Genomic DNA, 21,962 nt, shown 5'->3' on the forward strand with positions numbered 1-21,962 from the left:
GCAATGTCTCCTTTGAGTTTTCCTTTGTAGCGTCGCGGTGTCGGGCACGAGTGAGTACGTTTTCCAAAATGCCGGCTGAGTCGGGGCGAGAGGAGCGGAATCCAGGTAGGCCGTCCCACGTCGTGCTGGAGAGCGGCATGGAATACGCTTTCCAGAACTGCCACGGGGTCGCGGTGGCTCACTTGCTCACACAGCCTAATAGAAAGGTGACTTTCTCCCCAGAATGCTACATCCTCTGGAACCTACTGCAGAGATGAAGGTGGAGGATTTTCACGGGCACGCGAGGTACTTAAGTATCCAATTCCACCTGTCGTGCACTGAACAGGGATCCGATGACCATCAAAATTCTGTTTCAATCCAATGAACTTGACCTCTGGTGAGCCATGGCTGGGGTCTGCTGGCAGCCCCCCCGGGAGAGCCCCAAGACCAGCAGCGGAGGAGCTGGGGTGGATCTCTCCTGGTCTGGCAAACTCCCTCGTTTGGGACAAGTCAGGTCCTGAGGGTGCCGGACCAGGAAGGTCCAGCCTGACTCTCACACCTGTTGATATCTTTATGACCATAACTTAGCTAAGTAGCCAATGAGGCCCACCCCCTGGATGAGCAGGTGATCACGTGCCCGCAAAACTGTGTCCATCGGATGGGCACAGCGAGGCCCTTACAAGGCACAAAGCCCCCGAGTCTCTCCCATGCCAACTGACGTAGCCTGTGGCAGCTGGGCCTACCAGCTGACTGCATGTTCCATAGCCCAGCCGAGCTGCTGCCAGCTACGCCGCTTCCAAAACCCCTCCTGAGCTGCCCTCAGCTGTTTTTTTTCCCCCCGGTGAACCACTCCATTGGCACATCCCAACCGTAACCCAGTTCTTACCTTCGCGTCCCGAAGAAATGACTCCCCGGAGCTGCTCCCAGGAGGGGCTCAAGCTAGAAAGCCCAAGGCCCGTGCGTAGCATGGCAGAATGGGTACTAACACTGTGCAGGGCCCGGCCTGGGCTGCTCTTTGGTCGGTTTCCTAGGGTCACGGCCCACGCCCGTTCCTCAGGCCAGTGGTGCTGAGGCTACTGCGAGCAGCGACAGATGCAAACGCACTGTCGACCAGGCTGTCCTAACCCCAGCAGAATACGCAGCTGCGTAGGGAATCCGAAAACGTGGGGCACCCCTGGGTCCTAATGTCCACCTCCTCTTCCTCTCTCTGGGCTGCGGCTAGTTCCCTTTCAAGCGCCAGAGCCCGCCAGAGCTCAGAGCCGCGCACTAAACCTGCACACGAGCCGTTCTCGTGGGAGTGAAGCCATTTCACAGGCACGTGGTTCGCCAACCCCGAGTTTCCAATTTGCTTTAGAACTAGCTCACGCCTGCGTCGCTGAGGATGATTAAATGACAGCGCTAAAACATCGTGTTTCTCCCCCCCCCCAAACTACCAGTGGGCACGGGGCACCAGATAATAGGACAGCGCAGGGCCCCAAAAATCCTGCTTGCATTTTATTCCCCTCGGCGGGGCAGCATTCGGGTTCCCACTGGCTCTGTGTTGATGCAGGCCCTGAGGTTTGCCCTTTGGGGTGGGACTTTTAACACAGCCCAGTGATTCTGCGGGCTGAGGGGTGGCTTACTTCTTCTTTCCCGCCTGCCTGCCGGCTAGCTGCGGCCACTGTTCCCCGCCCGGCTTCAGGCTGGACGTTGAAGCGCGTGGGAACGGCTGTGTGGTGCCGGAGAGCCACAACAATGTAAGGGGGGGGCGCACGCTGTAAACGTACGTTTTGGTAGCTGGGCAAGGGCCTGTGCTTTGGGGCGTGCTTGGAGACGAGCCACGCAGGGCCAGACGTGGCTCTCGGGCCCACCCAGACAGCACCCCCTGCAAAGCAGACCACACTACGGTCCGTGTCTGCCCCCCATCGCTCCCCAGGAAAGAGGATGGTCCTGCACTCCGAAGCCCCACGGCTCTCCTGGGCAGTGGGCACTGGCCACTCGTCCTGTGGGGGAGGGTGGAACAAGGTATGTAATGGGGGTGCTGGAGCCGTCCGCAAGCCCTGTTGATGAGGGAGACCTCTTCCAGCCAGGGGGTACTGCAGCGCCCCAAGACCTCCCAGTTCCAGCACCCTGGGAAAGGAAACACCCCTGGTCCCCTCCTCCGCTGAGCCGCCTTTCCTCTGTTGGCTGGCAGGCTGCTCCCGCCCGGCGCTGGCCCTCCGGCCCCGCCTGGGACACGGGGCCAAGCGACGCTGCCTCGCTAGCGGTGGGGTTCTGCCCCCCTCACGGCCGGTCCGGTCTGGAGCAGCCATGCGGATAGTCCCTGTTGCAGAGAGCCCGGGTGCCAGGGCAGCTGTGGGGCGAGTAACGGTGGCTGGAGATGGGGGAGTCGGGGCCTGCGCCTGTTTCTCTCTCCGCGGGAGCAGGAAGCAACAACCGGGCGATGGGGAGGTGTCTCCTCTGTGCTGCTGAGGCCATCGGAGGCCAAACCTGACTGAAACGGTTGGAGAAAAGCAGCTCGGGCTGGTCTCCTGCGCCCCTCGTTAACTCTCCTACCAGCCCTGCTCCCACGGCCGCTGCACGCCCTGCTCTGTGCTTTTACATCCCTCCTCCGCGCCTGGGGGCCACGTTCCCCGGGGCTGAGCGCAGGACAGCGGGTAAAACGCCAGCGAGCACCGGGGCCATCGCTCAGACCGGTGCGGTACCAGCGTCCAAAGGAAGAGCGCGTGGGCTGGGCCCCTGGTCACAAATCCAGCACCGCTCTCACGCAGGGATGGGGGGACGACCACCGTGCCCCTGCCCGGTGCACTCCACCTGGCCCGCCTCTCCTGCTCTCTGGGGCTGCGTCTGCTCCAGGGAACAGGTGGGGGGTGCGCGGGGTCCTAGGTGTCTCTGAGGGTTCCCACCAGGTGGCCAGCAGCAGCCTGGCCGTGCTGGGCGGGAGGGACTGGAGCTGCTTCCAGCCGCACGGGGTGGGGGAAGGGATGACCTGGCCATGTCCGTGCAGAGCTCATCTCTTCCCTCCCCCCTCCGGCTCTCCTGAGGCTGGAGGCAGCTTGTCCCTTCCTGGCTGCACAAAGGCAGCTCCCGCCTCCGGGCTGCTGCTGGCCACTGACCTCACCCAGCCGCCTGCTGGCTACAGCGCGGGCAGCTCTAGGGATGCCTTGAGCACCAAGGCCCGGGAACCTGGCTGCAGGGGCGTCAGTGTCCCGGGCCAGAGAGGTGGCTCTGCGGGGGAGGGGGCTGAGGGGACAGAGCAGCCCTGGGGGCAGGACCTAGGGTGGGGGCAGTATGGGTAGCGGGTGCTAAGCCCTTGCCCAGGTTGCTGCAGTGGAGCCTACAGGGATGGGGCGCAAACAGGCTGGAAATAGCTTCCCCCCCCCCCCACTGCAGTGTTTGTGGAGGGGTGGGGAGCTCTGCTGGGCGGGGTATGGCTCCACCTGGGCAGCACCCTAGGCCGGAGGGGCTGGAATCTTCCCTGTGCCAGCCAGAGGCAGGGGGGCAGCAGGTTGTCCCCGTCCTGCGGGTGTTTGTGCATAAAGGTCCGTAGCATCTGCTTCAGAGTCCCATTGAACCTCTCCACCAACCCGTTGGTCTGGGGGTGATACGCCGAGGCCCAGGTGTGTTGCACCCGGTCGCTGCACCGGCCAGTGTAACGACAGAACATTTGCAACCCCCGGAGCAGGGCTCCGAAGAGGGAGCGAATTGTGAGTGTTTTCGACCACGAAACCCCGCCCCTCGGAACTTGCAACCCCTGGACCAGGTAGCAAGTCCTGAGCAATAGCCCAGAGCTTCACGAATGCGTTGCAGAAACCGCCGCTAAGAGCAAAAAAGGAGGGTTTCAGTTTTTGTCGTGACACTGGCCAAGCTGTGGGTGAGCTGGGCGCTCCGACCGAGGGCTGGTTCTCACACAGTGCCTGGAGCGGGATGTGCCCTGCCGGGGGGCTCAGGAAGGAGCAGTGGGGCTGAGGGGGCACAGCAGGGAGAGGACAGTGAGGGGGGAGCATGTAAACTGCACTCCCCAGCCGCGGCAGCCAGCGCCGGCTAGGAACGGGACAGGAGGGCGGGTACTGCTGGCCAAGAACTGGCCCACAGCAGGGCCTGCACTGACGGACCAGCAGGGGGAGCAGCTGCCCCCCCCATCCACACACACCGTCCCACCAACTTTGCACCCCCAACCCTATCGATAGCCACAGGATCGAGCAAGGAGCCAGCCAGCAGCAGGGCCCGCCCGTGCGGATAGGAGGGGAGAGCCAGAAAACACGGGACAATGTGCCCATTTTTTAGAAAAAGTAGAGTCACCTGCTGGAGGGCTTCAATCTGGGACTGTCCCTTTAAGAATGGAGCAGCTGCTCTCTCTCCAACACTCAGCTCCTTCTAGTCTGTCTCCCGCTGACCTCCTGCGCCAGCCCCTGGGCCTCTGCTCCCCGAAATGGGGCAGAAACTTGCCTCAAGGCAACGCCAGGCGCGCCACTCGCACTCGCTCCGTGGTGGCAGGGACAAGGTACGTCACTGCTTCAACTCTGAATCCCCACGTGCGGTCTTGTAGCTGGTGTGCACTGCCAGGTGTGACAAAAACTTCTTGGTAAAACGTACAGCTGGTCCTCGTCTTACCGATTTTGCTGTTGTTGAAAAATAACACCCCCCCCCCCCCAGCCACCGTCCCCCACAAATGGAACCAATTGTTCCATTTAAAAAATGATCGATGGTTCCTGGGGTTTTTTACTTCTTTTTGCCAAGACGGTTATCGCTGTTGGACCCGGCCTTTTTAGCTGGAAAGGGTTTTTCGCAACCCAAACTTTGAAAACAATTTCAGTTAAAAAAATAAAAAGGGAAATGACTCAGTTTTGCAACACTTGAACTGGAAACAGCTCCGAGTTGGGTGGTGGGGAATTGGGTCCTTGGTTTTAGAGCTGTTCTAGCAAAAAGGCAAAACTACATTCTCCTTTGCAGGGCTCTAAAAACAACAGATCGATCCCTTCCCCTTCCCGTGGAAATGACCGACGGCCCATTTATTTCACTTCATGACTGACTAGGGCTGGTGAAGGGGGGAGAGGGGGATCGTACATACGCAAGCTTTAAATCACTTTAATCACTTCTGATTTTTTTTATGTAACTCAGTACAAAATTTCCTACAGCATGACCAGTCTCTGTCTTTTTAAGCCATTGTGTCAATATTAGTCTTGTGCAAATCTTGGGCTTTTAAAAAAATTCTCATGTGTCAGATGAGAGCCCCGCGTTCCCAAGCCTCCTGCATCAATGTGGATTCAGCCTAATTATGGCTGGTGGTTTTGGGACGATTAATGCGCCGATTAGCATTTCCGCAAACATCAGCACAAACACATTTGTTTTGCCACCCTTAGCGTAGCGCGAGGCTAGCCAAGCAAAGGGCTTTCTCGTCTAGTGGCCTTTTCCAGTGATGTGGAGGTGCCGGATTTATGGTTTTAATAACCAGCAGGCCGGCAATGGGTTTTGTGACAGTCCAGGACTCGAGCATTCTCACACCTGGTTTGGCTAAAAAACAAATTGCCCAGCAGGGGGCAGACGGCGCAATATGTCCATTCTGCTTTTGCAAGTCTATACTCCTTCTAATACTCTTTCAGCAGTGACCTATGAATCACATAGGAACAGGGTGTAATTTATTTTCATTTCTCAACTATATGATCATACTGTAAATGCTTGGAACAAAGCAAATTTCACTGTTAACCCCAAAAGCTAATGCACTGCCTTACTGGCCTTGCTCTTTTATAGTCCCAGGACAACAGCTGTAACCAGAGCAGCCAGAGTGCGAAGGCCCTGATAGAATAGTTTTGGATAGGAGCAGATTCGTGTTCAAGAACGAGAGATTTATGATGGGGGAAGGGCAACGTCTAATGCTTGGGGAGCTCTCAGAGCGTCATGCTACCAGAATTTGCAACTAGCTTTTTACTCCCCGTAAATCATGCATGGCTACGTCTACCCTGCAGGCTTCTCGCACAAGACTGTTTTGTGCAAGAGTTCTTGTGCAAAAGGTCTTGCGCAAGAGCCCATCCACGCTGTCATGTGCTTTTGCAGAAGAGCATCGGTGGCGGTGTGGACGCTCTCTTGCGCAAGAACGCTTTGATGGCCATTTTAGCCGGAGGGGTTTCTTGCGCAAGAAACCCCTGTTGCCCGTCCACACTGCCTTTGTGAACAAGAGCTCTTGCGCAAGAGGGCTTATTCCTCGTGGGGAGAGGAATAACTCTTGCACAAGAATGCACGTGCAGTGTAGACGCGCTGCACGTTTTTGTGCAGGAATGGCTGTTCTTGCACAAGAAGCCTGCAGTGTAGATGTAGCCATGTAGTGTGGCAAGAGGTGGATGGGGATGAGCATAGTGATGGCTAAATAGATTCAGAGACGGGCCCCAAACTGGCTTGCACTTCGTTATGACCAAAGGTAGGTTTTGAGCTGGAATCCTAGAACTGGAAGGGACCTCGCGAGGTCATCGAGTCCAGTCCCCTGTCCTCATGGCAGGACCAAGCACCATCTGGATCAGGAGTGAGTGATAACGCGGCAGCGGTTTGCCAGGGTTAGCCCCTGGTGGGACGCGGCCTCTGCCTTTACCTGCACAACCTCAGGGACCAGCCAATGGGAACAGCAGGAAGTGGTGCAGGAACAGCAGGAAGTGGCCAATGGGAACAGCAGAAACACCACGTCCCCTAACTCCCGTTGACCAGGAAGGGTGATCCGCCGCCAACGGGAGCTGCAATGGTGGCTAACTGTAGCCATGCAGGTAAATACAGCAATGGACGCCCCCCAGCAGCTAACACTGGTGGACCAGATGCAGCTGATGGGCCAGAATTTGCACATCCCTGATCTAGATTGTCCCTTATAGATGTCTATCCAACCTGCCCTTCAATATCTCCAGCGATGGAGATTCCACAACCTCCCTGGGCAATTTATTCCAGTGTTTAACCACCCGGACAGTTAGGAAGTTTTTCCTAATGTCCAACCTGAACCTCCCTTGCTGCAATTTAAGCCCAGTGCTTCTTGTCCCATCCTCAGAGGTTAAGGAGAACAATTTTTCTCCCCCCTCCTCCTTGTGACACCCTTTTAGATACTTGAAAACCACTATCCTGTCCCCTCTCAGTCTTCTCTTTCCCACACTAAACAAGCCCACTTCTTTCAGTCTTCTAGACCTTTCATCATTCTTGCTACCCCATTTTAACTCCCTGAAGTGGTGCAACTCACTTTTGGAGGGCCTACCTTTGCACAAGGCTACCTGTTCATATGAACCATGCCTGAGTAGAACGTCACTGCAGCAAAGCAGGTAGCTGGGAATACTGAACATAAGAACAACAAGTGTGAGTCAGACCAATGGTCCATCCAGCCCAGTATCCTGTCGGCTGACAGCAACCAATGCCAGATGCCCCAGAGGGAGGGAACCCAGCAGGTAATCATCACATGATCCCTGTCTTGTCATCCATTTTCAGACAAACAAGCTATGGCCACCATTCTTACCCATCCTGGCTAAGAGCCATTGGAGGACCTAACCTCCATGAATGTATCTAGCTCTTTTTTTAACCCTGTTAAAGTACTAGTTTTCACAACATCCTCTGGCAAGGAGTTCCACTGGTTGATTGTGCGTTGATTGTACTGGAACAAGCAGCAGTGGAGGATAAATTTTGTAGGAGACTTTGAGAGTTGAGGGGCAGATGGATTGTACCATGAGATGGTAACAGCAGGAAAGATCCTGGCTTATATGTGGGGAAAAGAGTATTTTTACTCTTTTCCCCACATACAGAGCTGGGAGGACAAAATTTTCAGGCATGGAAACGCCCAGACATGAAGGGCTCAGGACTCCTCCCCATCGTTTACCCTCCTGTACTTTCCAGCATCTGTAAATACCTACTTAAAAAATGTGATTGATAGGAGAGTGCTCCTGAGTCCAGCCAACAAACATGTAACAAAATCTAATGTCCTAAAATTGGTGCGAGATACATTTGAATTAGAAAAGCAGCTCTCCTGTCTCTCAGCGAGGGTAACCAATGTAGGGTGGGCTCCCCCTCGTTAAGACTGCACATGATATGATCGAGCTCAAACAGGCGTGAAAGGCTGGATGCAGCAACCACTGGGTAAAATTCTCTGTGTGATGCAGGTCAGACTAGATCAGTGTTTCTTAAACTTTTTAAGATGGAGGAACACCAAACAATTTTTTTTTAGGAGGAACACCAAGGATTTTTTTTGTTAAGCAAAAAAAAAAAAAAAAATCGGGGGGGGGGGGGGGCGGGGAAGGGTCGGGGGAAAGTTATTGAGCAAAAAAAAAAAAAAAAATTGCCTGCCTCTTTAAGGGCAGTCATTTTTAATTCTGGTCTCTTTGGCACACCTCCACCTGCCTTGCGGCACACTGGTGTGCCACGGAACACAGTTTAAGAAACACTGGACTAGATGATCAGAAAGGTCCCTGGAAGCTTTCGTTTCTAGTAGATGAGCTCCCCTGCCTAAGGGGAGTCCTGGATGGTTTTTAGTCTACAGTGAGCTCAAAACAAATACTCGGGGAAGTGGGACCTTCTCCAAAATATCGAGTAGGGCAGTCGTGGGGCAACTTGCGGCCTGAGGGCCACGTGTGGCTCATCAGGGTTCTATGCGTGGTCCGCGAGGTGTTTTGTTTTCCTAGCGCTATTACTAAAGCGACGAGGATGTAAAGCCAGGGCACGTGACGTGAGGACCATGCTGATTGCACCCGCACTGATCGTGGGAGCTGCATGCTCCCTCCACACCCAAAGCACTACTACGGTTCAGCCGGCACATCCTGCAAATTCTAGGGACCCAGGCGCAGTGAGCAAACCTACCCTGTGCTGGGAGGCCATCTTGGTTGCGAGTCTTGCAGTCCACTGAGATGAAGGGCCACTCATGGCCCGCTCCCTAACCTCGGTTGCCCATCACTGTAGTAGGGAGACTTTCAAAGGTAGAAAGGGGAGTTTTGTGGCCGAACACTATGGCAAATCAATGGGCATTAGGCACCTAACTTTGTGCGTCTTCCCTCTAAGGTTCTACCATGAACGCTTTGATTATGCCCACCAAGGAGCAAACTAGCTTTGCCATTAGCGCCGATTGACATGCTAGAAACATCCAGCAAGTGAACTTAGCCGGTTCAGCTGGATGTTCCACTCCGCTCCCGATGCTCCGTATGGGGAGAGGACGTCCGATAGGATCAGAGAATGAAAAGTTGAGTATGATGTGCAGCACTAATGGCCCCATCTCAAAAAAAGATATTAGAATTGGAAGACATACAGCGAAGAGCAACAACAGCACGTAGGGGGATGGAACAGTTTCCATATGAGCGGAGATTAAGGTGACTGGGACTCTTCAGTTTAGAACAAAGATGGCTGGGGTGATATGACAGAGGGGCAGGAAATCATAAATGGCCTGGAGAAAAAAAGAGTAATGTTTACTTCTTCATGTAATGTAAGGACTAAGGGTCACTCACTGAAAGTAATATGCAACAGGTTTACATAAGGAAATATTTCTTCATATAATGCACAGTCAACCTGTGGAACTCCTTGCTGTTGTGAAGGCCAAAAGTATAATTTAGTTAAACTGGAAGATAGGCCCATTGATGGCTATTAGCCAAGATAGTCAGGGATGATGCAACCCCAAGCTCTGTCTATGACTCCAGCCATTGGAAGCTGGAACTGGACAACAGATGATGGCTCACTCAGTAAATAATCCTGTTCTGTTAATTCCCTCTGAAGCATCTGGCACCGGCTACTGTCAGGAGACAGGATCCTGGGTTAGGTGAATGGCCATTCTTAGGAAGATAACTACATTTCTATTGTTTAGCTAGGTCAGAAGCATGCTTCTTTCTTTAACAGCTAGAGTAAAAGTACTAATTGCAGAGTAGTTGCATAAGCAAGCGTTTGACTTCTGGGTGCATTTTGCAGTTTGGGATCTTCTATCAAATGGCACTGCTCCATTTAGTAAGTTAGTGTGTTTAAGAGCAGTGTCTTTCTCTCTGTTATCTAAATACTATCGTATGGCTAGGTAGAATGGAAAATAAAAATTGCAACAGAAATTATACATTTTGCCAAAATGAAAATCATTATCAGTCTTTATTGGCTCTCCAATATAAGGAATGAAATATTCAGTAAGACTGCTGTTACTTTCCCTGTATCAAAATGTTTAGACAAAACATTTCTAAGGGGAAAGTGAGAAATGCCAAACTAAATACAAGAGTAGTCAAAATACTATTAGAAAAACAACAGACATTTATTGGGAGGAGCAGAGACGAAAAAGGATCTTCATGTTCACTAGCAAAAAGGGCACAGAATCATAGCTTGTAAACTACAAATATTGTTGTGCTAAGGGTGTCTGGTACTTCTTTTAACAGCTTCATGCCCACGAACTAGTGTCTTGGGATATTTGAGGATAATGGCAGTGTCTCTGGTAACCTAGTCTAAAGATGTTATTAAAAACAACCGCATCCAAGTTATCCACTTACAGTTGTGTCTGTTACAATCAGATATCCCGTCCCCTTTCCTTCGAGCAGTCCTGTGTTAGCACGACTCCTCTCGATGAAGCCAAGGGCCTTGGCAAACGAAACTATATGCACATAATGATTTCTCCACCCTCTACGGAGCGGGAATGTCCGACAGTGCACAGCAAACCTCGCCATTGTCCAGGGTAGGATGTAGGAACAGTACGGTTTCCAGAGTGGCCATTTGTACAGCCAGACTAAGCTCCCACGCTGGAAGGGGAGTGACCCGACTCAGAACCGCCAGGAAATAGCAGGAACTTTTCATGATCAGAGCCTTGCTTCTGAGGCTCTGTGCAAAATCTTTTGCAAGAAGGCGCTGCTGGAATCCCAGCTTTTCTCAGCCCACGGCAGTTGTTAGAACCACGTTGGCCACAAGCGTTACAATTAAAATATCTCACATTGAAGCACAGCCGCTGATGCCAAAGGTCTTCAGCCTCCACAGCTTGGTGTGGAGAGGGGCTCAGCGAGAGGCGAGTCACCAGCCGCTTGTCAAGATCCGAGTAACCTTAGAAAGGGTTGCGTTCAACTGAAAAGGCAATTCTGCACCTTGCACTGGAAACTCTTCAGGGACTGGGTTGTCTGTTCGCTGTTCGTGGCAACCCAGGCGCATACAAATCCTAGAACACTAGAACTGAAAGGGACCATGAGAGATCAGGTCCAGGCCCCTGCCCTCACAGCAGGACCAAGCACCATAGACCATCCCTAACAGGTGTCTGTCCAACCTGCTCTAAAATATCTCCAGTGATGGAGATTCCACAACCTTCCTAGGCAATTTATTCCAGTGTTTTACCACCCTGACAGGTAGGAAGTTTTTCCTAATGTCCAACCTAAACCTCCCTTGCTGCAGTTTAAGCCCAGTGCTTCTTGTCCTATCCTCAGAGGCCAAGAAAATAATTTTTCTCCCTCCTCCTTGTAACTCTCTTTTAGATAGTTGAAAACTGCTCTCACTAACTAAGTAACTAAACAGTCCTCCATTCAGTGCTGGCCAAACACTGATAAAGTCTTTCACTTCCATGCTGAAATGGCTGCTCTCAGCCCATCAACCCTACCGCCCGCATGGTCAATGCGTGTGTGTGATGCATCTCCCCAATATATTAATGCAATGATAGGTCTAGTGTACAGCATGAAACTCAATAGCTAAAAGCAGAGCACGGGCAGCATAAAGAATGGGAAATGGCTAGGCATTTAAAAATGATTCTCAGCTATTAAACGTTTTCAATGTTGTTGCTCGGTTTTGCGGGGTGTGAACACACACACAGTCTCGCTGTTTCTTCACCAATCTGACTTCTTGGTTGCTCAAGAGTTCCAAGTTTCAGCACAGAACGATCCATTTCTATTGAAGTACAAATTAAAAACAAAACCAACAGCAGCAGCTATGTAGAGAGAACACAAAGCTTAGAAATAAATGCCTTTTTCGCCCAGTAGGTGAGGTCAGACAACTGTCCTGCACACAGGCCAAGCTAGTGGGGACCGAGCTGTTCTGCTTTCTGGCTGAAGTGCAACACCAGTTGAGGCCCTGGGGCATCACTAAACAGACAAGATTTTAATAAGAGTCCAAATCATCCAACGGGTGATCACTAGACGATTCCCTATTCTCTTCATTCCCCCTGGGGCACCGGGCATTGGTCACTACGGGAAGGTAGGACATTGGGCTAAATGGACCTTTGGTCTCACCCACTCTGGCTGTTCTTATGCTCTTAAACTACCAAGGAAAGTGCTGGATTCTCCATCGGTTAGTGTCTTCAAAACAAGACTGGATGCCTTTATGAAAGACAGGCTGTAGTCCGAACACGTGATAGGGCTCAATACAGGGGTAACTCCATAAAGTTTAAAGCCCTGTGATCTACAAGTCAGACTTGATCTAACAGTTCCATCTGGCATTCGTAATCCAACCACAAGAAAGCATTAACAAAAAGCAAGAAAGTGTTCTTTGGAGGCTACCAGAAATATGAACGACCAAGTCATTATTCGATTAAGACCCCAGACAGAACATGCAATAATTGCTGTTGTAATAGGTGCATACCTCTGCAGGATCGAGAATGCGGGCTTTGTTTTCTTTCTGTGCACTACATAAACCTAAAACTAAATCCTAGCTCTGCTTGGTCGTTTAGGGTTTCATAAAACTAAGATCATCAGCAGTGTAGATCCTAGTACTGCTGGGTGGGTGAGTGCTACAATATTCCACTAGACCAGTGTTTCTCAACCAGTGGTAAGCGTGAGACATCTGAGAGGTACAACAACTGAAATTTGGAAAAAAACTGAATTTTTGTTTTAAGTTTCACAGTGCTTTATTATTGGAGTACTTTTTACACCCAGAAATTTCTTCACCCGCCCGACTACCATTAAGTTGTGTAAACAAATGTGTTGCAATGATAGAAAAAAAGTGTGTGTCTGAAAACTGTAGGTACCGGAGGTACTTATGATTTTTTTAAAGAGGTACTTAATTTAAAAAATGGTTGAGAGACACGGCTTAGACAACCGTAAAACAAATTGTCCATTTAATTAACATCATGAACCTTGAGATAAGTCGCCAACCCTGAAACATTTTTTTTAAAGAATTAGATTTTCAAAGTTGCTGCTATAGAGCAGATGGATTATTTTCATCACTATTTTATATTCTTGTCCATGGAACACAAGGACATTTTTCAACTGCAGTTTTCATTGCACCACTCCCTGGCTAGACACAGGTACACATTGCAATGATAGGACGTCTCTCGCAAAGTCTCTGCTCCACAGGACATTAGATGTATAAAAATAAATAATGTAATAGCACAGTCCCAAGCAACTGCAGAGAAGCCTTCGATGAAAGATGAAAGAGATCTGCATCTGATGTGAGGTATGGACTGTAGCTTTTCCACGGACATTGGGTCAAGTCATAAGAGCGGCCAGACTGGGTGAGACCAAAGATCCATCTAGCCCAGTGTCCTGTCTGCCCACAGTGACCAATACCCGATGCCCCAGAGGGAGGGAACACAACAGGGCTGTGTCTGGACTGGCCAGTTTTTCCAGAAAATTAGCCGCTTTTCTGGAAAAACTTGCCAGCTGTCTACACTGGGCGCTTGAATTTCCGCAAAAGCACTGACTTCCTACTATAAGAAATCAGTGCTTCTTGCGGAAATACTATGCTGCTCCCGTTCAGGCAAAAGTCCCTTTTGCGCAAAAGGGCCAGTGTAGACAGCTGAGATTTGTTTTCCGCAAAAAAGCCCTGATCGTGAAAATGGCGATCGGGGCTTTTTTGCGGAAAAGCGCGTCTAGATTGGCCACGGACGCTTTTCTGCAAAAAGTGCTTTTGCGGAAAAGCATCCGTGCCAATCTAGACGCACTTTTCCAAAAATGCTTTTAACGGAAAACTTTTCCGTTAAAAGCATTTCTGGAAAATCATGCCAGTCTAGACGTAGCCTAGATGTATAATAAATAAATAATGTAATAGCACAGTCCCAAGCAACATGAATAATCATCTCGGTCCATGTTTACTTTATGGGGGTGTCCATGCAATGCATTCCTCTGGCATATGAGCCACCAGAGGCACACTGAGACTACTAGTAGAATAAACAAAACAGTGACTTAAGTCCTATTACGCTTTATAAACTGTGCTTCCAGATAACTCCCATAAGTTTGTTCCATCATAAACAGCCTATAGGAAGGCTATTAGTTTTAGAAGAATGGTAACAGACCAGATTCTGCTCCACTGATGTAAGGCCATATCTACAATAGGGAACTTAATACAAGTATCCCCACCGATTGTCTATCTGGTGTTAGAGACAGCAGATCTACTGGAGATAAGGTTCTGGAAGCACTTGGTGTTTGTTAGCCTATGTCTACACTGCTGCAGAAAGTTAACCTCAGGTTTGCATCTCCAGCCATATGAATAACGTAGCTGGAGTCGATGTATCTTAGGTCGAGTTATCGCAGGGAGGAGATGGAAATACTCTCGTCAACTTATTCTTCTCGGCGGGAGTAGAACAGAGGCGTCAACTGCAGAGTGATCTGCGGTAGATCTGGGGGGTCTTCACAAGACCTTCTCAATCAACTGCCGGTGGATCGATGTCAGAGGCTAGATCCCCGCTGTAATGTAGCTGTAACCTTAGTTAAACCTTCTAACAACTACTCTGGTTGGAGAGATGTGGCCCTTAAACTTACCAATTTTACTTACAATACGTAGATCATATTCACTTCTACTTTCACGTACTTTAAAAAGCACCTTGCAAACAAATGCTGTAACTAATGTAGTTGTCCACCTGCGAATACACAGGTACATAATGCAACCAGCATTCTTACAGGCCAGGGATTGAGTGGGTGCGTGCGCTCTTCCGTATCTTATATAGTTCTGTGTGTACCCCTTTTATGAATATTGTACACCATGCATCTATGGTACAGAACTAGTTACTCAAAAAAGGAAAACAAGGAGATTTTGCTTTGGATCTCCAATAAGAAACAAAGGACGACCTCTAGGAACCGTCATCTCGTTCATCAGCAAACAAAAACCACACCAATATTGCTAAACAGACTAGCCTAGCAACTAACACGTAAAGCCCTGGTAACTAAAACAATCAGTAGAAAGCCAAAGGCTCTCTCTCTTGGGCTTGAGTTAATATGGTGAGGACAGACCACTGATAGCAAAAATTAACATGCTAAAGTATAAGAGTCACCTTATTGGCAATTTAAACGTTGTGAAAGAGAGATAGCATACCGCCATTTCTTTTAAACTGGAGATATCTTCCTTGCTTTCACCCAACCATGACTTAGAGCAATTTATAGAAGAAAACGTATCAAGCGACTACTAAAAATACCAGGGAATTCAACATAATAGATTACCATGAAATGCCTTTTTAAAAAGGTATGCAGTTCATTCGCAGTGGCCTATGTTACTCAAATAAGCCACAAAAAAAAAAATTGTATAAAAAGATTTATTGAAATTCATCAATGACAAACAGACATAAAACTCAAAGTTTGGCTCTTCTGGGAAAAAAAAACTTGCAAATGTATTTATACAGATGAAATATTGACTAGGAAATACAAGTCACTTCTAAAGCTATTTTAAAGAGGGATATGAAAGTAAAACTGTACATTCACTAGGTATTTTCAGTCATTTTACTGACTTCCACTAGGTAAGAAAATACAATTTTGTATTAGTATTTCGTGCTTGCGTGTATGAAAAGAAACCTTCTACACTACATGCTGTACTGTCTCCCGTATTTAGGTTTGTAAAAATTTTCAAAGTATATAGCACAAGTGGAAGTCGTTTCTCATCACTTAAAATTGACTAAGTGTTGTTCTATATTACAGACCAAAATAGTACACACCTTATTTAAAAGGGTTGAAACATTTTTTTATTACAATTGTCAAATTCATTTCACTAGTAACTCAGGAATTAGGAACACTTTTTATATATATTTATATATATATTTAAATGCCTGCCATTTTCAGTGTATTGGCTGAACCCCAGACAAAAAGAACCAAAACAGAAAGAAAAAAAAAACCCCCAAAACCACAACACACAGAGGGGGATTGCAAAGTCATCACCCCATAAACCAGATCCAAAAGAACTCAACAAAAGAAAAACAAAAAACCCAAAAGAACACGTTTGGTCACTATTTACAAACAGCAAAAGAAGAGTTACCTACAGAAGCAGGGAAAAAGCATTGGCTGAAAATGGCAGTCATTCACAAACAGGCAACAAAGAAATCACTTTTATCAAGATGCCATTCTCACACCTGTTGCTGTGGACCGGATGCTTTGCCTACATCTGCAGCATCCCCCAAAAACTGCTTACAATATTCTTAGTGACTGGCAGAGATGGTAAATCCCGACAACGGGAGCTGTCTCAAAACAGACTAGGTCTATTTTGGATATCCTCTACTGAGCTTAAGTTTAAGATGTCAAAACTATCCACTCCAATAATAAGAAACAAATTGCCACTTGGTTTATACTTACTATTGCATTCACAGGAACTAAAAAGGGACAAAAAGAAAAATTTTAAAAATGAAAAGTAGGAGTGGCAGTAAAAATAGTATTTTATTCCCTCGCCCACCCAATCCGCTTTTCCCTCTCATTCCCACAGCAACATTACAATCAGAAAAAAAATAAAGTCGGGGAGGGAGGGGGAAATACAAGGTAAAAACAGTCAAATCACAATAAGAAACTTTCAAAATAGGTTATTCAGTTTAATCATCTTCGTCGCCCTCGTCTTCAGGCTCTCGTTTTCTCTTCTGCCCTCTTTCTTCATCTGCAAAATAAACATGGGTTGCGTCACAGCATGACCACAAACACAAGCAATTCCTACAAACTGCTACCTGAAGAGCTGGCTTAGCCCCACAACAGCATCACAGAATCCTAGAAAGGGAAGGGACCTCGAGAGGTCATTGAGTCCAGTCCCCTGCACTCACGGCTGGACCAAGCACCATCTGATCGTCCCTGATAGATGCCTGTCTAATTCGCTCTTAAATATCTCCGAAGATGGTGATTCCACAACCCCTCCACCCCCACTTTCCCCAGGCAATTTATTCCAGTGTTTAACCACCCTGAGAGTCAGGAAGTTTTTCCTAATGTCCAACCTCAACCGCCTTTGCTGCAATTTAAGCCCATTGCTTCTTGTCCCGTCATCAAACCCCAAGGAGAACAATTTTTCTTCCTCCTTTTTATAACACTCTTTTAGGTACTTGCAATTCTGCTTTTAGAAAAGAGTACATTACTACTTTTGTTCAGTATTAAAGTTTGCATTATTGCCATACCGACTTCTTCTTCTTCATCCTCATCATCTACTTCACCATCATTATAACCTTCTTCATCTTCCTACAGGGGGGAAAAAAAAAAGTCACAAAAAGATCAGTGCCCGACACCTTCCCCAATCAGCATAACTCAACAACAGTTTCTTGACATTGAGCAAATTCTGGAAAGGCATCTTCCCTCCACTCCCGCAGAAGACTGCAAGTTGATTCTCTAAAATGCCTTCCTGGATTCTGGATGCCTCTTCACAACAGGACTCAAGAGTCGCCATATGACCCCATTTCATTTAAAATTCTGCCCCCCTCTCAAAGAAGAAACCAATCTTCCCACTGCCTCGTTTTAAAAGCCACATGGATACGGAAACGCAAACATTTAACTCATGAGTGCAGTGACGTCAGGGGCAAAACTTCCACTCACTTCAACGAGGTGAGGGCCTAGCTGGGCAAACATAACACCACACCAAGGGCTTGTCCGCACGGCCACTTTACTGCACTGCAACTTTCTCGCTCAGGGTGTGACAAGACCTCCCTGCCCTTGAGCGCAGCAAGTTACAGCGCTGTATAGCGCCAGTGTAAACAGGTGCCCTGCGCTGTTAGCTAGTCCCCCTCAGAGATGGTTATCCTAGCGCACTGAGAGCTCTCTTCCAGCGCTGGTGCTGTGACCACACTGCCACTGTGGCACTTTAAGCTCACAAGTGTAAATCATGCCTCAAGGGTCGTTAGAAGCATTCCAGAGTTACACACTTGGAACACAGGACCTCATCACTTCTGTTAATACTTCAGCAAAGGAGGGGAAGCCACGGTGACGGAGAAGAGGGCAGGAAGGGGGGGAGAAGGGGAGAGAGACGTCCGTTGCAGGAACCACACCCTGCTGCGTTTTCTGTTTTACGCATTCGATCTCTCTGAAGTTAGACTTAGGGAACAAATCTCTATATTATAAAAATTGGCACCTTTTTATTTTTAGATACATGCCACTGACGAACACCCCCACCTTCTGTTTTCCACTTTCAGAGCAATCTTATTCTCAAATACATGCTCTGACTAAGAGTGTGACTTAAATGAGTAGCATTGTGCAATTCTGGGTTTGTTTTTTCAGCATTTGTTTTTGGAGACATGGTCTTTTTCTCAACGGTTTACAAGAAACTTCGACTCCAGCTTTGAACAGGCTGCGTGTGACAAACAGCTAGCTCCGGGGCTGGTGCTGGCAGAGCTGCTGAAAGGTACATCTGTTTTCAACCTGATCCAAATAAGTTGAATGATTTGTCCATGGTCACTAGAGGGCAGCTGGCTCACAGGCAGATACTCTTCAAAACCTGCCCCCACTTACTTTCACGGCTTCTTAGATGGATGAAAAAAAGTGCACTTAAAAACACAAAAGCTGTGCTGTGGTTTACACTGCGCCAGGTCCAAATACCTGCACGGCAGATATTCCCTGCCACTCAAGGTCTGCCATGAATCCTTACCTCCTCTTCCCCGCTCACATCCTCCTCTTCTCCTTCTTCCTCCTCCTCATCCTCCTCTTCATCTTCTACTACTTGAGCATCTTCATCGTACTCCTCTTCTGCACAGGCAAGCAAGACTATCAACTCAGTTAACTGTCTACAGGAAACCTAGTTTCCAAACACGACCAGCCAAATCCTGCTTTCCTATTGATGGAAAAGGGACGCACACAAGTTCTGCTTGAAGGCAGAATCTAGCCTGTTGCTTTTCCAGGCGCAAAGTAGGAGACCGGAGCGAATCCTGCACAGGGCGGTGCGACTGTGGCTTAACACCACCGGGGCGCCTGCCAGATACTGATCTGTTGGGGGAGGATAGGAGACCTGGGCATAGGTCAGAGCAGACTTGGGGCTGCTCTAATTTACAGCAGCTTCCCGTAATGCTGCCAGCGGGCTCCCCAGCATCACAGCCTGACCCACACACTCTACCCTCCCGCTTGCTCCTTACATCCGGGGAGGAAAAGAGCTGTGAGTAGCAGCCTCGGCCTGCCCTGGTGAGGAGAAAGTCCCGCCCCCCACGGCCGTTCAGTCCCTGCAAGAGCAACGTGAATAGCACTAACCCAGCACCCAGCATGAATTCTGGAGGCGCAAGTGAAAGCCTTTCCACTCGGGCCTGCGTTTCCACTGGGCCCCCCGCCAGTTCACCCAGCACAACACAATCCGCACCCACGGAGGAAGCGTGAGTCCAGCTGTTCCGTGCGCTTCGCTTTTCGGCTTGGTTTGAAGAGTCTAGAAAATTCCCCAAGCCCAGCCTGACGCGCGCCCAACTGACTGCGTACCTCGGACTGCAGGGGGGGGGGGGGAGCCGAATGGGACGCGACCCCCCCAGGAAAATGGGCACGTGAGCTTTCCAAACGTGAACAGAAATAGCTCTCGGCTTCTCTGGCCATGCTGGCCCCCGGAAAACGTCAACATGGGCCTTCCTGGCTCCCCTGAGCTCTTTCAGTCACAGTTAGCCTTACACTGTCCTATTAGCCAGCACCTCAGCCTCACGTGCTTGTTCGGCTTCTGTTCCCTTCTTCCACTGGCAGTCTCTGACCCTCCCTCCTTTCTGAGGGCCTGCCCCCTCAGTCTTTACCAGCGGGGCGTGGTTAGCTTCTCCCCACCACTTTTCATTCCCCACTGCTTCCTCCACTGGAACTGGGGAAAATGCCTTGTTACCGCCTCACTGTAAAAGGCTCGGAAGACGGAGAGCAAGGTGCATGCGCTTTCGGCTTCTCTTATCAGTGTCTCCCTCCTGTTGCCTTCCCCTCTGTTTCGCCTCTTCCCATTTGCTGCCCAAACGCTTGTCTCGGTCTCCCTCTGGCCAGACCTCCCCGTACTCGGATTGAAGATAAGCACTGGGTACCGCCTGAGCTAGCCAAGTCTAGTTTTCCCTCAGTCTCTAAGGAGGAACCCGAGGTACTTTCTGATCTACAAAAGCCAGGGAACTGGGGGTCGGGGCTGCTTATGGAGGAGCGAGAAGCATGCACATCAGTTGGCTACCACCTCAAACGTGCTACATGGAGCCAGTAACATACCGTCTTCATCCTCCTCTTCATCATCCAGGCCCTCCACGTAGCCCTCTGCGTCGGAATCTGGGGCCTCTTTGTCATCCCGGTCATAGCCGTCGAGATATGTGAGTTGGGGGAGGAGTTTGAAGACATTTTCTCGGTAGTCGTTCAAGTTGGTGACCTCGCAATTGAACAGATCTAAACTCTTCAGGTTTTCTAATTTTTTCTGGAAGTAGGAAAAAAAAAAAAAAAAGCAGAGGCCCCCTCAGAGACTCGTCTTGGGAGTGCGCTTTACAGACTGAAGCGCTGCCCGTTAACGCGCAAACGGGACAGATATCGGCAGGAGCGCGTGAGAATTGAACGATAGTAATGGGATAAGAAGAGCGAAGGCTTGGTGAGAGAGCCTGCCACGGCCCCGGATTTTACAGCAGGATTCCTAGACATCGTGCCAAACGGTATTATAAGGGCATGAGGTGAAGGGCAGCGGGCTGTGTTCTGAAACCGTTGCAGTGCCATGAAAACAAGAGCTATGAAGGGGTCCAACAGGAAAAGAGGGGGGTCGTTATAAGATTAGGCTGGCAGAGCGAGGCCAGATATACCCTTGGGGCAGCACAGGACATGGAAGAGATGGGAACAGCCCGCAGATTTCCAAATGGGGGACATCAGCAAAACTTTGTTCATTGGAGAGGTGGGGCTGAGGGGCACATTCCATGGCTTATCTCCCCCATTTTACCCCTCCCCCTGCCACATCCGCTCTCCCGTGGATCGATGGCATCATTTTTGGCGCGGAGACCGTAGCACAAGGTAACGTTGGCCCTTTCCAGAACGTGGGTGTTCTTTAAGGAGCAGGTGTGCTAATTAGGATTAAACACAAACGGGAAGAGGACTGGGGTGCCAAAAAAACGTCCACTAGGCACCGGACTGAGCCAACCAACACAACTTATGGCATAGCCCAGCATACAGCCACCAGAGAGCAACCTGAGGTTGCTACTGACTGTAGCAGAGCTGCTCTAAGGACCCCATATCCCACTACAAATCCCCCTAAACCCTACCCATCTCCTCCACTTCTGCCGGTGCCCCACCTCCCTCTATGGACATGTACTCACTATCTGATGAGGACTGGCCACTAGAGGGAGGCTTTATTGCACACACCCAGCCCAATGTATCATTGCCTGCCTCAGGCCAAGTCTACACTAAAGGGGAAGGTCAAATCAAGACACACAACTCTCGCTATATTAAATACGTAGCCGGAGTCGACGTACCTTGATTCAAGTTTCCCTGCTGTCCCCACAACGGGAGGCTGATGGGAGCAAATGCTCCTGTCGGCTTCCCTTACTCCTTGCAGGAGCAGGAGCACCAACAAGGGCACCCTCTGAGTTTGATTTAGCAGGTCTTAACTAGACCCACTAAACTGAACCCTGGAAAATCGATTGCAGCAGCCTCGATCTTCCCCAGGCCCATGGAGTCTGAGTACCCAACACCACAAGCTTTTCCCTGTGAGTAGGCTCACAACCACACTCACCTACGAAGCCTGTGCGTTTAGACCTAGCAAGACCCATTACACCAATCTAAAGGGGCTTAAAGCACTTTTTGCTGTTGCATTAACTCACCAGAGGTTCTATTGTACTGAGGTCTTTTATTTTGTTGCCGCTTAGGTTTAGATGCGTGAGGTTTGGACACTTTTCTGCCAATACTTCCAGTCCGCCTGAGATTCTGTTATCGCTTAGTTCGAGCTAGAAGTTAAGACACAAAAAAAACCCAGGAGGTTTTAGAAGAAACCTTTATCACAACACA

The 21,962-nt window shown here is 49.4% G+C and overlaps 1 protein-coding gene across 4 annotated transcripts in view; it reads right to left on the reverse strand.

The window, feature by feature from the left end:
• Positions 1–15,345: 15,345 nt before the first annotated feature.
• The window catches only part of ANP32A (acidic nuclear phosphoprotein 32 family member A), a 29,749-nt gene continuing 23,132 nt past the window's right edge, over positions 15,346–21,962 (reverse strand). For all 4 annotated transcript variants that reach the window (XM_006132081.3, XM_025189188.3, XM_014578066.3 and 1 more), the window contains exons 3-7: positions 21,779–21,901; positions 20,196–20,394; positions 18,643–18,740; positions 17,186–17,246; positions 15,346–16,680 (exon numbers count right to left, since the gene is read on the reverse strand). In XM_006132081.3, coding sequence (XP_006132143.1) covers positions 16,619–16,680; positions 17,186–17,246; positions 18,643–18,740; positions 20,196–20,394; positions 21,779–21,901 — 543 coding nt within the window. In that variant the 3' untranslated portion in view covers positions 15,346–16,618. The remainder of the gene's footprint in view (positions 16,681–17,185; positions 17,247–18,642; positions 18,741–20,195; positions 20,395–21,778; positions 21,902–21,962) is intronic.

This window comes from Pelodiscus sinensis, chromosome 14, assembly GCF_052426305.1.
Source record: "Pelodiscus sinensis isolate ZL-2025 chromosome 14, ASM5242630v1, whole genome shotgun sequence".
NCBI classification, from domain to species: domain Eukaryota; kingdom Metazoa; phylum Chordata; order Testudines; family Trionychidae; genus Pelodiscus; species Pelodiscus sinensis.